Source organism: Natator depressus, chromosome 11, assembly GCF_965152275.1.
Source record: "Natator depressus isolate rNatDep1 chromosome 11, rNatDep2.hap1, whole genome shotgun sequence".
NCBI classification, from domain to species: Eukaryota; Metazoa; Chordata; order Testudines; family Cheloniidae; genus Natator; species Natator depressus.
This window is the reverse complement of record NC_134244.1, coordinates 61,838,864-61,857,779: the sequence shown is the minus strand read 5'-3', so window position 1 is coordinate 61,857,779 and position 18,916 is coordinate 61,838,864. Positions and strand designations below refer to the sequence as shown.

Below are 18,916 nucleotides of genomic sequence, written 5' to 3'. Positions count from 1 at the left end.
ATACATTTAAATCACTTTTATCACCTCTATTTCTGTTCCACAAATGCTTATCGGAGAGAGAGAACAAAGCCAGCCAATGAATAAAATACTTTATATGACAAATGCATTATCTGGATTGCTGATTTTATGATGAAAGATTATTTTTATTTTATAAAAATTGTCTTAAATTAGTTCCTCGAAATGAAGTATTGAGAATGGCTAACAGGTTTTTGGGTGATGCAGAGAATGATTCTCATGCTGATACCATGTCAGTCGTATGTATATGAACACTGTATAGTTAGTGTGATTTTGATTTCAGTGCAAAGCTTTTGAAACAGTTTGAAAATGTGATAACTTTCCAAACCGTAGTTTCAAAAGGGAATCCTATTGTCTTAATATTTGGTAAGGGCTTCCTCATAAGGCTACTTAAGCGTGTTTTATAGAAACATCTTTCCCTTGATTAATCCACTTTCGTGAGATCATTTTGCTGAAATACTGTTTCTCCCTACTGTGGACTTGATTCTTCACTGCCTTGCTCCTTGTTCGGTCACCTATGCCAATGAAAAGCAGGCATAAAATGCTGCTGATTTCATAGCATTTTACACTGATTTTACACAGGTAAATGACTGTCCAAGATGCAAGGCAGTGGAGAGTAAGTCCCAGTGTCTGCAGTCTTTGCATCTTAGCATCGGCAACGGAACTGTTTCTTTAATAGAACTAATTTTGGGGGGGACGGGAGGTGTAAGTTGGTAGTTTTAAAAACTGTTCAAATTTCAAATAGAAATAAATATTTTTCTCTACGTTTTTTGTTACAGGAAATGGTATAAAAATATAGTTTAAATAATTTCTTTGTGAGTCATCCAGTTTTCAGAGGTGGCTGTGGTTGCTACAGGTGCTCTATACCTCTGAAACTCAGGCTACTTATTTAGGTGCCTAAATGTGGATTTAGTTGCCTAACATTAGGCATCCCAAGTTTTCAAGGATTTGCCTAAATGGATTACCAAACTTGTGTTAAATAATCTTAATTAACCCACATCCTCCTCTGCAAAAGCCCAGGAGAACAGTTGGAACTTGCAGCTTGTCCTGAATGTCACCAAATCCAAGCTCTGATTAACCAAGGAGGGAAATAAATTCCAGAGCAAAGGACACCCCCCCCCCTTCTGTTTTTACCAGGCAGTTAACTAGAGCACCTCAGATTATCTCAACTGCCGTAGTAATAGATGAAGCAATCTTTCAAATAGCTGGGATCCAAACCATTTATGGCTTTAAAGAGCAAATCCAGTGCCTTAACAGTCTTTGCTTTAGTATCATTATCATTGTTGTTGTTATTTGTACTACTGTAGTGCCTAGGAGCTCTATTCATGGACCAGGACCCCATTGTGCTAGGCACTGTAGAAACACAGAACAGAAAGATGGTCCCTGCCCCAAAAAGCTTACTATCTAACTATGACAAGAGACAACAGATGGATACAGACAGACTGAGAAGTACAAGGAAACAATAGATCTCCAATCCATTCTGATGGGATATATTCTGGTGACTGGTTTTGAATTTCTGTAGTACTCATTCCTCGGTACATTCAGAGAAATTGGTTAAAGTGATTGATATTGGCTTGAATAGTATAAATAATTATTGGAATTAATTTGGGGTATGATAAGATGTTGATTTATATTCGTGCTTCATTGTTCTGATGAAAATGAAGTCCTAACGTCGCGTGTGTGTGCGCGCGCAGAGAGTGATCTGGTATAAAAGTTTTATTGCGTGTGTTTGGAATGGCCCTCGTTATTCACAGATGAGTTATGTAGCTCCCCCCAAACTTATCAGTAAACACTTTACGGCATATTACCCCATTGTGTATTCAGTAGCGTACGTCACATATGTTAGATGTAAAACTATGTCAGAAGTGTTTTGTAGTATTTGTTTAGTTTATTGAAATTGTTTCTTGTATCCCTTTCCTTGTAAATCTAGGTTCTTTTGTTACCCTAAGTACCACTGTGCAATGCTTGGTGTGAGAGACATTTTAACTCACACTCTCAAAAATGACTTAAAACAGCTTTTCTAGACCTAAAAATGTCACAACACTAAAGTAGTTTTCTCAGGGAGCTATCAGGCTGGAAGTGATCACTAGACCATAGTGGGAAGCTCCCATTTCCAATATATAAAGCTCCCTTTCTAGTCCTGTGGGGCCACTGGATAATTAACTTTTAAGTTATGACATTTTCATTTATAGAAAAGCTGTTCTGGCCCAGGACTGAACTGGGCTTCAGATAGGAGTGCAGTTTTTTGGGTGGGGTGGAGGAAACCTTTCTCTGGCAGACTTTGTAGCTCCACGGTGGTTTGCAATATTAAAATGTTTCCCAGGAAGAAGGATTAGTGGGAGAAGAGGGTAAGTCAGCTGGTCCTGGGTATGTGTTAAATTACACAAGCATATGACAAATCAACTTATCACATGAATAGCACCTCTATGTACATGGTGTACAAAACTTAATAATTGAAAAAATGGAGCACACCAAGTTCGGGACTGCATTTCAATTCTTCAGAGTTGCTTGTTTAGTTAATATTTGAACGTGATCATTACAAACAGATTTTTCACAATGTAAGTTGGGCATTAGCAAAGCAGCTGCATTATGTATGTAGAGCTGAACCTAATTGAAAGCTGCTCTGGAGTAGAAGGAAGTGATTGCTAAAAACTCCAGAGTGGTGGGGAATCCAGAATTGAAAGGGGTGGCATGTGAGATCACAAATTTCTTTCCATATACCTTAGTAACTTCTGCATTTAAAAAATGACTCCCTGCTACAGCTAATGGGTGAAATCCTGGCTTTCCTGAAACCAGTGGGAGTTCTGCTATTGACTTCAGTAGAGCCAGGCTTTCACCCAATAAGTATGACAAGTAAGAAAAATCTCGTTGGCCTTGGAAAAGGCTGATTACAGATTTATGCAGTCTGTGGGGACTACAAATTCTGAAAACCGTACACCAGATGTGGGCCATGCAGCTACAGCAAAAACTTTCTGAGCTGCATGAGTGCTAAAATTAAATTCTAACATATCAGGGCTACTATCTTCAAAAGGTTATTCTGAGCAATTTCAGAGTAACAGCCGTGTTAGTCTGTATTCGCAAAAAGAAAAGGAGGACTCGTGGCACCTTAGAGACTAACCAATTTATTTGAGCATAAGCTTTCGTGAGCTACAGCTCACTTCATCGGATGCATACTGTGGAAAGTGTAGAAGATCTTTTATACACACAAAGCATGAAAAAATACCTCCCCCCCCCACCCCACTCTCCTGCTGGCAATAGCTTATCTAAAGTGATCACTCTCCTTACAATGTGTATGATAATCAAGTTGGGCCATTTCCAGCACAAATCCAGGTTTTCTCTACCCCCCCCCCACCCCCAAACCCACTCTCCTGTTGGTAATAGCTTATCTAAAGTGATCACTCTCCTTACAATGTGTATGATAATCAAGGTGGGCCATTTCCAGCACAAATCCAGGGTTTAACAAGAATGTCTGGGGGGTGGGGGGTAGGAAAAAACAAGGGGAAATAGGTTTCCTCGCATAATGACTTAGCCACTCCTAATCTCTATTCAAGCCTAAATTAATTGTATTCAATTTGCAAATGAATTCCAATTCAACAGTCTCTCGCTGGAGTCTGGTTTTGAAGTTTTTTTGTTGTAATACTGCAACTTTCATGTCTGTAATCGCGTGACCAGAGAGATTGAAGTGTTCTCCGACTGGTTTATGAATGTTATAATTCTTGACATCTGATTTGTGTCCATTTATTCTTTTACGTAGAGACTGTCCAGTTTGACCAATGTACATGGCAGAGGGGCATTGCTGGCACATGATGGCATATATCACATTGGTGGATGTGCAGGTGAAAGAGCCTCTGATAGTGTGGCTGATGTTATTAGGCCCTGTGATGGTGTCCCCTGAACAGATATGTTACCAACAGGAGAGTGGGTTTGTGTGTGTTGGGGGGAGGGGGGGGGAGAAAACCTGGATTTTTGCTGGAAATGGCCCAACTTGATTATCATACACATTGTAAGGAGAGTGATCACTTTAGATAAGCTATTACCAGCGGGAGAGTGGGGTGGGGGGAGGTATTTTTTTCATGCTTTGTGTGTATAAAAAGATCTTCTACACTTTCCACAGTATGCATCCGATGAAGTGAGCTGTAGCTCACGAAAGCTTATGCTCAAATAAATTGGTTAGTCTCTAAGGTGCCACAAGTACTCCTTTTCATTCTGAGCAATGTATTCCACTGAATACCAGCGTGCAAAAATTTGGGTTAGTGATATGTCTACGTTCCAGTTAATAACTGAATGTGGATTATCTAATTAATCCAATTTGTTGGGTGTTGGCTGAGCCACATGCTGAGAAGCAACATCCAACACCTTGCTTACTATGCAAAATGGTCCTGTCTGATTTACTCTTGACTGACTTGGACCCTTTTTGATATTTTTCTTAGACAATCTGCTTCATCTGACTCGTCATCATTCCAGGATAGTGGTCTCCTTGGGGCTCTCTCCTAACATTGATATGGTACAGAAGATTTAAAATCAGGTACTGTCATGTGCCCTTCCCCTAAACAAAAACAAAATGCAGAACTTAATGCATCTTTTTTCCATGTGATTTATTTTAATATTTTTGGTTCTTTCAGCTGATGTTCACAAGGAATAGAGTCACGTGATGTATGAAGGCAAACACATACACTTCTCTGAGGTTGACAATAAGCCCTTGTGCTCATATAGCCCCAAACTGTGCAAGCAGAGGCGACTTAACGGCTACGCCTTCTGTATCAGACACGTTCTGGAGGACAAGACTGCCCCCTTCAAGCAATGTGAATATGTGGCCAAGTATAACAGCCAACGCTGCACCAACCCTATCCCCAAATCTGAGGACCGTAGGTGAGTGATGGTGGCCCCCAATGAATTAGAAATAGCTTCAGTCAGCTTGGCTACAAATTTGGTATTTCTGATTGGGAACTGTCTTCATGGTTAGGGAGAAAGGGGTCAAATAGATTGAATATCAGTTATGTTTCTGTAAGCCTTTTTTTTTTTTTTTTTTTTTTATGACCAATATTTTTTTTGTTATTTGTGGGGAATCAGATAGGGGAAAAGGAAGAATTCCAAGGATATAGGCAAGCAAGATTACTGCTTTTCCTCAAATTTCACTTCAAACTCTACTGATCAAACCTTTACATAATACTTACTTTTTCTACTTCATTTGTTTAGCTACTGAGGATATCTGGGAATTGATGCTCTTAAAAGGTGCTTGAATTGCTTGAGGAAGATTGTGGCTGGACATCTGGGTTGGGGGGGGGTTGGCAAAACATATAGCGGGGGAGTTGCAACAGTGCATAGGCTCCTGGTGAAAGTTTGGGGAGCTCAGGGCAGAGTCCAAGTTCAGGTACTCACATGGCCCCAATAACCATATTCTTTGAGCACCTCACACTTGTTAATAAATATATCTTCATAGTATACCTGTGTGGAAGGGAAGTATTATCCATATCTCATAGTAGGAGGATTGAGGCACAGAAATTAAATGACTTGCCCAAGGTTACATAGGAAGTCTGTGGCAGAGCCAGGAATTGGAACCAGACTTCCAAAATCCCAGTCCGGTGCATTAGCCACAAGACCATTCATCCTCGCAATTTAAGACTGGGGTTGCATGGGGTGTAAGTAAAGGCAGAATTTGGTTTTAATTTCCTTATGTTGTGTCTGACTTGCATACACGTTGTGGTCAGAAATGTGTCTGACTTCTAATTTTGGCTGCATGGTGCCCACGACATTTTATTTCTGAAGAGCCACTATCACACTTCTCACCACTAGTATGGTATTTCATCCTTTGAAATAAAGTGTTTATTAGCTATCTGAGATTGGGATTTGTTCCATGGAAATCATTATTTTTAACCAAAAAAGTAAACAGAATATGACAAAAAAGAAATGGACAGCTATCTGCTGACTTTTCATGTTATTAGCTGCCATTTGCTAACCTTTCACATTATTAATAGTGTTCCCACTGTACCCTTCATATAACTTCCGTTTTGGTTCACAGCTCCCTCTTTTGTCTGAAACAACGGTTGGATTGTGCTCTAAATTAACTTGCACTTCACCTGCCATTTCAGTTGAGGAGACTGATGAAGTGAGAAGAATGTTTGTTAAAAGCTCTAGGGCAAATGCTCAGATGGCACAGTATGAATAATTTCAAGCCATGATTTGATAAACATTGACCATTCCTCTGCTAGTATCCAATAGAGACTGGAGATAAGTTTAAAAAAAATCATAATGGAAATTGTCAGATCAAATGATACATTGTCATTTCAGATGCAAGAACTAAATGTGCCAAAATCCCTGTTCACCTTCTAATCAGACTTTCTATAAAACCTCCAAAATTTAGTGAAAGTTCCTAGGTCCCATGTGTCCCCATGTAATTTGATATTAATCTTTCAAGTGTGAAACCAATTCATTGTGTAAAATAAAATGTATCAAAATGTGCATAGTACACTATGATAACTTCTGGAGTGTGTTGTACTAGAATAATTAAACTGCATGACAAGCGTCGCATTACAGCCTTTGAAAGTTGAGGACAGCCGGTGTGTGAAGAAGGGAATAAAACTTTAATCTCAAATGAGAGATGTTGGAATGAATATTTTCAAAGACTGCATCTCAGAGTTTGCAGTTTAACAATAGGGTTTCATGAGTTTCCAATAATAAGTTTAGAGCACAGGCACAATATGACAGTTCTTGGCTGATGGTGATATATCTGTATCCTAGGAGATTTACTTTTCACACTCAGTTCAGTATGAAGATATTTGCCATTTCTTCATCCTTTGCTTGCCACCTTTAATTTTCTGTGCCAAGACTTTTTATTTCATCTGACATCAGACAACTCATTTTCATTACACAGTTTGTTACATAATTGCGTAGGATCAGAAGTGAGCCACAGAACATTTTGATAACTCATCTCTATCCTATATAATTTGGAAGCTTATAAAAAACAAAACAAAAAAACTTACAACAAAGGAGGGCAAAAGCACGCGCAAAAGGCAAAAAAAGCTAAAGCCTCAGATCTGATCAGGAGACAATAAACTAAATTATTTCCCGACCCCCAAGCAGAAAAATAGTTAATATTCCTTTAAATTATTAAATTAATTATTAAGCATTCAAGTTCTTCAAATTAAATCTATTAGTACACGACTTCATCATCTCAATTAGAAGTCTATTCTGCCTATTCAAGCCTCTCTGTAAAATTACATGTTCCCTCTTAACTTTGAATTTGTCCCCTAATTCTGACCTGTCCAAGTACTGCAAATAGACAAGGAAGCTCAATTTTATTATTTTAATTATGTTGCTATTACACTTTACATAGATTAAACGCTCATCATTTCATCTCTTAATCGTCTTCTTTCAAAATGAAGTAAATCCACATCTGTCAGTCTCTTCTGATTTGTAAGTCCCTCCTTTCCATTTTGTCATCTTTCTTAACATACATGATACTCTTTAACTTAACTAGATCTTTCTTTAAATAAAATAATTGGAACTCAACACTACTCCAAGGTCTTGAAAACACTAGAAAGCAGAATGTGTTAGACATCAGGTGTAAACATGGCTCCCCTAATCCCTTCACCCTTGAAGGGATTGTTCTGCTGGAAGCCAGTGGAGCTTAATATCCTTTGTACGCTCCATGTTTGACTCTTAGTTCTCATAGAGATCAACTGCATTCCCTTCCAGTGTGTGTTGATCACCGTTCACCCTGCCTACGCCAGAGTGACAGATGTGTTTATCACTGATTTTGAGGCAGGGAGGGGGAAATGATCATATTTGACATTCAGTATAAAATACTTAGGGCTTCTGATATTCAGTTTTAACTGATAAACATCAATAAAACACTACCCATCAATAGAAATTAGTGTTTATCCAATTAACATCGGAAATGGTTATTTGTATATAAGGGCTAATCTACAACAAGCAGTAATGTGGACTACAGGGGTATGATTTTAACTGCACTAATGTGTTGCACATTAATTGATCCATGTAGACCCTGCTGGTGTGCACTAAAGATTCCTTAGTGTACTTTAATGTAGTGCTGTGTTTGAAACAGTACTGTGTTAAAGCACACAAGGGAACATTACCGAGATTACTCATTACAATATATTCAAAGAGAGCCCTGAACTACCTCTCCCTCCCCCCAATTTTGGACATCTATATAAAACTCACAAATTGCTAAAAATAAACCCCCCACAAATGAAATTAATAAACTTAGAAAAACAGAAGCCCTAACAATACACACAGCTTAAAGAACAGACTCACCCTTTGTTTGTAGCATAGGAATGGCCTGCACGTGGTGGTCTAACCAGTGTTTCATGAAATGATAGCCTGATATCTTTGGATTTGTATCCAGAGAGATTACCTGTATAAGTAAATGTTCTATTAACCTTGAATCCTGAAGCATTATCCGTTAAGGATTTAAAAGATCCAAAGCCTTTCCCATATTAAAGAGAGAATGTCAGATTAAAAATTATTTATATAAAAACAAATAGCCTGAAACTGATAATTTTTTGCAATCAAACTCCCTATCCTTTCTTACTTATTTTTTGTATTTCCTTTGATTTGGGCAATAAAAATAGATTAGTCAGTTTCACCTTCTGGCTCATGCCCAAGTACAGGGCTGCCTTGTTTGGGATACAAACACTACAGGGAAATGTTTAAACCAAAAAAAACTATTTTCATTGGAATAACAGACAAAACAAAAAACCACCATGAAAACATTTCCATTGTGCTTATTTTGTACTTTTTTTTTTTCCTTAAATCATTCTGACAGTGTGTCTTGCTAGACTGACACCTATATTAGTTAAAAATACTTAATTTCTTAATATTAAGCACGTAAGTACTCCCATTGACTTTAACGGAAGCAGTATTACGTCCTGAATGACTTTTATCTATTACAGCAGTCAATAAAAAAAAAAATACTTCTCAGTATGCCTTCTGCAGGAATCTCCTCACAGTTTTCCACAAAGATTGCACACATTTAGTATCAGCCCTCTGCTTTCCACCTATTAATTCATTACCTTTTGTAATTATTAACTAACTTACATTTAAACAATAATCTACAGCAGGGGTTATGAAACTTCATTGCACCATGACCCCCTTCTGACAACAAAAATTACTACACGACCCCAGGAGGGGGGACCAAAGCCTGAGTCCGCCTAATTCCCACTATCCCAGGGTGGGTGAGCCAAAGCCTGAGCCCCACTGCTCTGGGCGGAGTAGAAGTCAAAGCCGAAGCCAAAGGGTTTCAGCCCCAGCCAGAGAGTCTGTAACCTGAGCCCCGCTGCCCAGGGCTGGATCCCTCAGGCTTCAGCTTCAGCCCCGAGCCTCAGCAAGTCTAAGAGAGCCCTGGTGACCCTATTAAAATGGTCCTGACCCACAGTTTGAGAACCGCTGATCTATAGTGCTAAATTTTGTCATGAGGTTTTGAAAATATTAAATCAATTGGTTACTTTCCACATAGACCAAAAATAATTTCATTTAAAAATGCATACTGACTCATAGCTGTTAAATAGTACCTCCCCAAACATGTCCATAAGCTATCAATAAATATCTCCAGGTTTTAATATAGATGTTAAACTTTCAAGCCCATAATTTTCAACCTCCTTCCTTGAATCTTTCTTTTTAAATATAAGAATTATGGTTCCCAATCCTGCAACTTAAAATAGGCAGACCTCCATTGACTACAGAGAAATCATAGTCGCTATTTCCCAATCACCTGATGGTTCGAGAGTATCTAGGCAGCCTAGAATTAATTGTTTATCTGTTAGATCCCCTAATTAGGTATGTCATCTGTCACTATAGATCATCATTACCCCTAGTCCTTTAGTGTTAATATATCTGAGAGAGACTTTCAGTGGTTTTAAAGTAAAATTAACTAGAAAAGAGTTCATCTTATAGCAGCTTGAAATACACATTTTTGTTATAATGTGTGTGTAAGCAATGCACAGTGATGACAGGATAGACATTTTTTGCCTATATTAATATAGTTTTTGCTCGGATTTACTCAGTTGCTCTTTATGATACGTACTTAACCATGGAAAATAGCATACAGCTAAAGCCATTTATTTAGTTGCTTAATCATCAGACACAACTAGTGGCCCTTCTCAGCAAAGATCTCCAATTCAAGACTGTCCATGGAAAAAGCGTCTTGTAATTTGTCTCTCAATTACAGAAGCATATTAACTCTATCTTTACAACGTACACCACACTAAAACCATGCAAATTCACTCATAGTGAAAGAATAGCCTGATAGCAGGGGTAGTAGTCTCTATTATACTTTTAAATGTGGGATGCCTTAAAATGGTTCCATTTGTCTGGCCCTTAATAACTTTCTTCTTATCAGGGCCCTTTAATTTATATTTTAATGCAGTGGTTCTCAAACTTTTTTTTTTCCCCACGGACCACTTGAAAATTGCTGAGGATCTCGGTAGACCACTTAATGATCTTTCCAAATGTTGCTTGTACCATTAGCTAACTATTGTAAAGCACTCTGAATAAAACCTCTATATTAAAAAACCCAATAATTAATGGTTTTTTTTGTTCTAAAAATAAAAAGCACACAACTCATATTTTAATATCAGTATTCTGACCTTTCTAATGCAATGGATGTGGCAGTCCCCGAGCTGGGGCTGGGAAGAAATGTGGGGGGGGTCTCTCCCTGTCTCCCCCACCGCAGCAGCTCCTGAGCTGGGGCTGGGAAGGAGGGGGGGATCTCTCCCCTGCCGCAGCCCTGGGGCTGTGGAAAGTTGCCTCTTTCTCTGGCCACCGCAGCCCTGCACGTCCCAAATTCCCCCCACCCCCTCTTCTCACCCCACTATCCTCTCCCACCTACTCCCTATTCCCCCCAAGGCCACCACCTCACCTTATATGTGCATCTTCTCCAGGACCAGGCATCTAATTAGTGGAGCCACGCCTGCGCGGCTCCACTAATTAGGTGAATGGCTCTTCGTTCTCTTGTGTGCGGCCGCCCAGGCGTGCACCTTAGAGGGAACTATCTGCGGACCACCTGAATGGAGCTTGCGGACCACTAGTGGTCCACGGACCACAGTTTGAGAACCTCTAGTCTAATGTATCATACAGTCCATTTGCCTCGTTCATCTTGCCATGTGTCCATTAAGGATATGAGGGATAATTTTATTTTTTTATTTTTTTATTTTTTTTGAAAGGATAGGTATTTGGCTCTCAGACTTTTTTTAAAAATCCAGAAATGATAAATTCTCTCATGTGGAAGTTTTTATTTTATATCATGGGCCTGGAACATGGGATGTGATTGTAGAAACTCATTAATACACAAACATGAGTTAATAATCTAATTTTTTCATTGGCAGGTCAGATGGTTTTTGTTGTTGTTGTTGGGGTTTCCTGTCTGTGGTTTCATCTTTTTTGCTTTCTTAAGTGTGTTTGTTTAAAAGAAGAGAAAAAAGGAACTTACTGTTTTCACTTTTGAAGGTACTGCAACAGCCACCTACAGGTACTTGGCTTTATACCTAAAAAGGAGAGGAAGAAAAAGAATGATCCAATAGAGGAAGTGAAGGTCAGGCACCAGATGGATGCTATGGCCTTCAGTCTGACAGTGCCCACACTGGCCTTGAAGATGTCCAATGGACTGGATGGGATGTCCCTGTCTCCACCGGGGGCTAGGCTTCCTCTCCACTACCTGGAAGCAGAGTTAGATGATCCCTTTGCTTTCAACGAAGAGGATGATGACTTAAAGAAAGGGGCAACGGTGAGGAAAAAGTTGCAGAGCAAGTTGGCCCAAAACCGGCAGCGCCAGAGAGAAACAGAGATTTTAAAAGTTCACCAAGAGCACTTTAGCCCCCTTCCTGCACCTTTGCAGCAGCAGCCACTGCAGCAGCAGCACTCCCATCTGCCACCTTTATCAACTTCTTTAAAGCCTATAGGGCTACCGCAGGGCTTCGTCTGCAAGTCACCTCAACCTCAGAACACCAGCCTACCAATGCAGGGAGTGGCACCCACCACACACACTATAGCACAAGCAAGGCAGATGTCTAACAAGAGACCCCTGCCTCTCCTGCCACCCACCAGGGCTCCTGTCGTGGACCCACCAAGGACTGATCGGGTCCTCATGAAAGCCACAGCCTTCTCTCCACACTCATCCTGCATGAGCCGGCTACAGAGACTGGTGAAACTGTGCACTCGAAAACAGCAGCTGGAAACTGATCTGTTTCCACATTTAGGTAGGTAGATAATTACATACATCACTGTACTGTTTTTTCAGGTTGCTATGAGATTATATGCCTTTAAATTCATCAGGACATGTACTTATACCTTTCTAAAAGGGGGAAATATGTCAAGAGATGTATAGGCAGGTCACATCTGTTTTACAACTTTTTTTTATTCTTTATAACTTTAAAAAAAAAAAATGCTAGTTAATGATCTTGAGAGGCCAAACTGAGGTATAACTCACTCTCAGGTGTGTGTGTGTGTTTTTGTTTTTTTAAATCACAACATTTTCAAGTGAAGCAGTAACAATGGTCCTGTTTGTTCCTAGACTGAGTATATAGACCATGTTAGACCTAGAGCCTGTGTTGTAAAACCCAAATATGAAACTAATGAAAAAAGGAGATTGTTGAATGAAAATGCAGATACAACTTTGAGGCTTTGATTGTGCATTCTGTGCACACCCAAAACAGCAGTTGACTTCGTTGGGAATTTTGAGTGCAAACTGCTAAGATATGGGATCTGATTCAGTAAAAGAAAGTCTAGTGTTGTATTCCACTAGAGAATGAGGATTCAGAAGCTGATTCTGGAGGTGCGGTTTTTCCGTGATTTAGTGCAGAAGTTGTCCATTTTACCCATTACTAATATATACTATTATTAACTTATTATCCCAACACTACAGTAATAAGTCTTAATCATTGTGTTAACTGCCTATATGTTAAGTTTGTTTTTAATTTAAATTATGTTACGGACTTCTGCGTGTGGAAATAGGGCTTTTTGCAATTTTAAGAGGCACTCGAATATGGATAAGGTGTTGGCTTGTTGCCTCCATTGTAAATGAAGGTTGAGATATATACACCATTAATGTTACTTTGCTTTTTAATTTAGCTTTAGATTATTGTTTAGTTTTACAGGGGTAAGAAAGTGGGCAGTAAATAAGAGAAACAAGAACCAGAAATGCAAAACAATAGAAACAGAAACAGAAAACCATTTGTGTCTTTAAAAAAAAAAAAAATTACTTCTAGTATGTCTGGGCAATTATTTAACTAGTGGCACACATCACAAACATCTGTAATTTTTGCTGTTTCAATTAATCTTTTTTAATTTGCTGTTAAGATTTGCCTTTTGGCACCTTTGGGACAATTTGGCTGTTTGTTGGGAAGCTAATGAGTATCCTACAGCATGTCTCTGAAGGAGGATGTTCTGAAAGAACTGTTTCATGATTCTCTGGATAATGCAGTTAATTTGAGGAATGAGGATACCAGGAACATCCCAAGTGTCAAGATTCCCAAATAGGTTACAGAGTAACAGCCGTGTTAGTCTGTATTCACAAAAAGAAAAGGAGTACTTGTGGCACCTTAGAGACTAACCAATTTATTTGAGCATAAGCTTTCGTGAGCTACAGCTCACTTCATCGGATGCATACCGTGGAAACTGCAGAAGACCTTATATACACAGTATGCATCCGATGAAGTGAGCTGTAGCTCACGAAAGCTTATGCTCAGATAAATTGGTTAGTCTCTAAGGTGCCACAAGTACTCCTTTTTTTTTTTTTTCCAAATAGGTTAGAAAGTCACCTGTTCTCATGAGCCTGCGTAAGAGTAGCATTCTATGTGTGATGCGTGTCACATTCTACAATAACACTTCCTATAAAAATAACTTTTCCTATTGTACCTGGTTTTAGGAAAATGTTTCATCAGATGTATAAATATAAAATTGTGGAAATGTTATGCTATAATAAATGTGAAAATGAAGATAAGATTATAGCATTTTATAACTGCTAATTAACAAAATGAACTTAATTATACATTAGCTGTGTGGGAGTAGATAAGTACGTACTTGAAAGCTCACATTATGGACTATTTTTAGAGACTTTTTTATCCTGGTGGGAAAACTTCTGGGATTTCTATTTAAGAAAATACCTAGTACTAGAGTTGACAGGCACAAGATATGAATCTTACTTTCAGAATCTTTAAAAAGATACCCTTAATTTTTAGTAAAACTATGCAAACTGATGTTTGTATAAACAAAGTGGAAAAAAGGTCCAATGCTCCCCATTCCCTTTTTAGGAGTTAAGTATGGCTGTTAAATCTTTTATGACTTTTTTTTAATTTGTGCCAAAAAATTGATTACACTGCATCCATTGTGCATGTGGCTTTATGGAACGTCAGTTTAGCTAGTTTATTTTTCAAGTAAAATAAATTTAAGTGTAAGAAATTTTTCAAGTTTCTTAGCGTTTACACTTGGGCCAAACTTGAATGTCTAAAAATAGGCACAAAGGTAACATTTTCAAAAGTCAAAGTCCTGTGTCCTAAATCACATAGGTGCTTTTGAAATTTTTACCCCAAATCTGTATTTAGGCTCCTAAATTAACACAAAGGAGCCTGAATACTGATTAGAGTGCCAGCCTCTAGACACCTGGTTTGGAAACGTGGCCCAAAATCTTCTTGGATAAAATACAGTAATAAGCTTTAAAAAAATTAAATGGCCCTTAACACTCTGCCCCCTACTCCTGCTCTGTATTTAGGGCCATATATAAAAACACATGAGAGAAGAACAAAAAAAACAGCTGGTTTGGAAGGGAGACTGCGTTTTCCCATCCTGCTCCAAGGGATTAGCAAGGATAGGGTGGGGCCATGAAAAGATGCAGAAGATGAGAATCTATAGGAACCCTGGCTTGATCTTGCCCAGACATCTGGAGGGACTTTCCTCCATGGTCCTTCCTGGTCGCCCTTTTCAGCAAAGTCCTGCAGTGCTGTAGGATGCTGTCCTGGGCTCTTTGGTAATGAGAGACACAAAAATCACAGAATGAAGTGATCCTGCTCCAAAAATCGTTAATTAATCTGGTATTTTTATGTGTACTTAAGCTGTATAGGAAGGTGAACATGCTGCTTAAGAGTGACTGACCCCAGCTCTTGTCTCTTCCCCCTGGAGCAGAAGGAGCCCCTTTCTTACTGATATCTGGTGGAGATGGCAGGTGATTTACACAGAAAAGAACAGAGGAACACATACTGTGTAGCTCTGTCCCTGTAGCTTTCTCCCATGGTTTTGCTATTCTCCATGCTTTTCAGCTGGGGGAACAGAGGGTCTATACTCTATAATGTACAGAAATAAGAAACCGGGTTATGTAACTTATTTAGACCATAGACTATTAATTATTGGACTGTCAGCTCTTCATGGTAGGGGCTTCCTCTTTATCATTTGTAAAAAATCTAACATTGAGCACAACAGAGAAAATGTTTGTCTTTACATAAGACTGATGGTAGTTTTGGTTTTTATTTAATATATTTATGGACAAAGAAGGCCAATAAAGATATTAAAGGGGTAACAAACCGGTCATTGAAAAATGCTGATAAATGCTGTTTGTACATTGTAATGAAGCTGCTTTCATAACTGTCCGTAGGTTATTGAGAAAATTACACGATGAATCTAATATAATGTATCCTCACTGCTATGCTATGTACGACCTAGAATAGGCAGAGGCTGTTGATAGTGGTTATTGCCACAGGTTATTCAGATATTTGAGGATTACAGTCTCTCTTCATCCAGCCTTCATGTTTCCAATTCTCCCCTACTCAGGGCTGGACTGGTCTGAAGACAGTGGAGAAGAGTTGGAGGATTCAGAGCAAACTTCCCCATACCAGGTTGCATGGTCTATCCGGGAAACTCTCAGATATGAAAGACATGAGTAAGTATCCTTCTTTTATTGTTTGTATTGGCCCCCAATTCAGCAAAGCACTTAAACATGGGCTTTACTTTAAGCAAAGTTAGTGGGGCTTAAGTGCTTTGCTGAATCAAGACCTTTTATTATACAGCAGAACCAGGTCAACATGTTGTTAGTTGTTGAGCTCTATCCAGAAGCTGTGCCCCAGATATCAGAAATGAGATCGGGAATCACAGTAACAGACTGTGAGTAGACTTCTAAATTCCATTTTACATTTGATAAGGACATAAACCTGATCTCTTCTCTGGAAGAAGAGACTAATTAAAAAAAACTAATGTACCAAGAGAGTAGAGTAACGCTTAGTAGATAAAATGGGAGCATGAATTTTAAACCTTATCATAGTAGCCCTGCATAGTATTTTTCAAAATCTTTTGTTGTTTCTGACTTTTGAAAATTGTACTAATCAATAATTTTGTCACTGAATTGTTCTTTTGCTTCTGGAGACATTGGGTTCATTTTTGGTCTTGAGTTTGGTCTTATCATAATCCTGCTAAAAAGATCAAATGTCATTTTCAGGCGATGCCCAGGACAGAATGGAAGTTATTTTAACGGGGGCTAAGATTCTGCAAAGGTTTTTACACACACACACACACACACACACACACACACCCCCATGAGGATTGTTTCAGTTCATTTATTTGTAAGAACTACAATTCTGACTCAGTCCCACAGAACCACTGGAGAAGTGCCATTTTTGCAGTCTGCAGCTGAAGCAGGGCAGGGATAAAGGCCTAGATTCAGAAAAGCACCTAAGCACATGCTTAAATCCCACTTAATGGGATTTAAGCACACACTGAAATGCTTTGTTGAATAGGGATGACTTTGTGTATTGGGGCCAAAATCAGAACTTATCTTTTCTGTTTTTACTACCTTTTAGTAGTATTTTTGTTTGTTTGTGATACAATAAAGAGGAATATGGGATTGATAGTTTGTATAACTGTTCTTTTCATTGGTAATTGCGAAGTGGTATTATGCCTCCATCAGCTAACCAGTAACATCATGTTCTAGATTTTGATTATAAACTGGCAGTACATTTGTATTGCTGGTGCAGAATGGCTTAAAATGTTGTGTAAACATTGTTAATCCATGACTGTGCAGTCTCGCAACAGGATATGATCATATATGTCTCTGTTAATGTCATTTTAGCACGCAGAGAGTAAAGTCAGAGTATTGTAGTTAAATTGAGATAATCTAGAAGAAAGGAGTTTGAGCCATATTAATCACAAAATGAAATCACAGCCTTGATAAGTTTTGTTATAGCTTCTATATTATGATTCAGTTTCAGTACACAACCAGATATTTTTCTTGTGTCTAAAAGCATTGCACCTTCTTCCAAAAGACATGGATGGATGTGGTGGTAATACTTCAGTGCCCCTGCAAATGTGTTATTTAAAACCGCAAAACTGAATGGCGAGGACACCAGCTTGCAGAAAACCATACCAATTTGTAAAGGCATCTTCATGGTGAACGGCAAAGCTGCAATCAAAATTGAGAGAATGGTGAATGCCCTCACCAAGCCAAACTTTGGTAACAATCAGCAGACCAAAAACATCCCTTTAACATTCCTTTTCCCCAAATAAAAAAACACTTTTTTTTTAGCTGGCATGAAAGTTGGTTGCCCTTTTGGGATCACTAAGCAGAAAAACAGCGAGCTTTCATAGAAGTTACAAATATTTTTAAAATATAGCTATGGTATAGCTTTTTTTCAGGTGATTATTCCTCGCAGCCTGGCTATTAGGGAACATAACTTTAGGGATCAAATAGACATACTTCCATTCTGACTATAGTTTTCCAGTTAATCTTTTAAACTGAATATAACTTTCAAAAAAGGTGAAGTGTCCAATCAAAGAACTCGTCCCCCTCCTTGACATTGGATTGGAACGTTACTTACATCCCATTTTCTTTTTCACCTTTTAAGGGGGTTGCACATTAGCTTCTGAGTCTTGGCTTGTTTTTGGGTTGGTTGGTTGTTTTTCTTTCGCTGAATCCTCCATGTTCTTTTCGCATGTTGATCAAAAGTATGAACTTTAATTGACATTTTCTATTTCATTTAACGTTTTGTGCACTTCACCTAAAACACCCTCTTCATTGACCATAACTGATCAATTCTTCTACAGCACTTGCAACTCTTACTTTTCTATTTAATCTGCCGAGTTCTACTCTTCAGCACCTTTTCTAATTTTGTTTATGAATAAACATTGACACATTTTCTTGTTTCCAATCTTTCAAAATTGTATTTCTATTTGTCAAGCTTCAGTAAAGATTGTTATTAAGTAAACATCTATTCCTTGTTCTACTTTGACATTCTGCACTATGTTCTCTGTTTCTGAGTATATATTAATTTAAACTTTTCCATGGATGAGTTTGTTTTGTTAAAGTGACTCTGCCTTACTAATTTAAATAGCTACTCAAATTGATAGCAAGCTAACCAAAGAAATCTGATGAGGTTCAACAAGGACAAGTGCAGAGTCCTGCACTTAGGATGGAAGAATCCCATGCACTGCTACAAACTAGGGACTGAGTGACTAGGCAGTAGTTCTGCAGAAAAGGACCTATCGGTTACAGTGGACGAGACGCTGGATATGAGTCAACAGTGTGCCCTTGTTGCCAAGAAGGCTAACAGCATTTTGGGCTGTATAAGTAGGAGCATTGCCAGCAGATCCAGGGACGTGATCATTCCCCTCTATTCGGCATTGGTGAGGTCTCATCTGGAGTACTGTGTCCAGTTTTGGGCCCCACACTACAAGAAGGATTTGGAAAGAGTCCAGCGGAGGGCAACAAAAATTAATAGGGGGCTGGAGCACATGACTTATGAGGAGAGGTGAGGGATTATTTAGTCTGCAGAAGAGAAGAATGAGGGGGGATTTGATAGCTGCTTTCAACTATCTGAAAGGGGGTTCCAAAGAGGATGGATCTAGACTGTTCTCAATGGTGGCAGATGCAGGACAGGAAGCAATGGTCTCAAGTTGCAGTGGGGGAGGT

At 38.8% G+C, this 18,916-nt stretch overlaps 1 protein-coding gene across 1 annotated transcript in view; it reads left to right on the top strand.

Annotated features, from left to right (window-relative positions):
• The window catches only part of INO80D (INO80 complex subunit D), a 56,526-nt gene that overhangs the window by 9,363 nt on the left and 28,247 nt on the right, over window positions 1–18,916 (top strand). Inside the window, exons 2-5 of the mRNA XM_074967993.1 lie at window positions 4,446–4,540; window positions 4,638–4,884; window positions 11,479–12,227; window positions 15,790–15,898. Of these exons, the coding sequence (XP_074824094.1) occupies window positions 4,667–4,884; window positions 11,479–12,227; window positions 15,790–15,898 (1,076 nt within the window). The 5' untranslated portion in view covers window positions 4,446–4,540; window positions 4,638–4,666. The remainder of the gene's footprint in view (window positions 1–4,445; window positions 4,541–4,637; window positions 4,885–11,478; window positions 12,228–15,789; window positions 15,899–18,916) is intronic.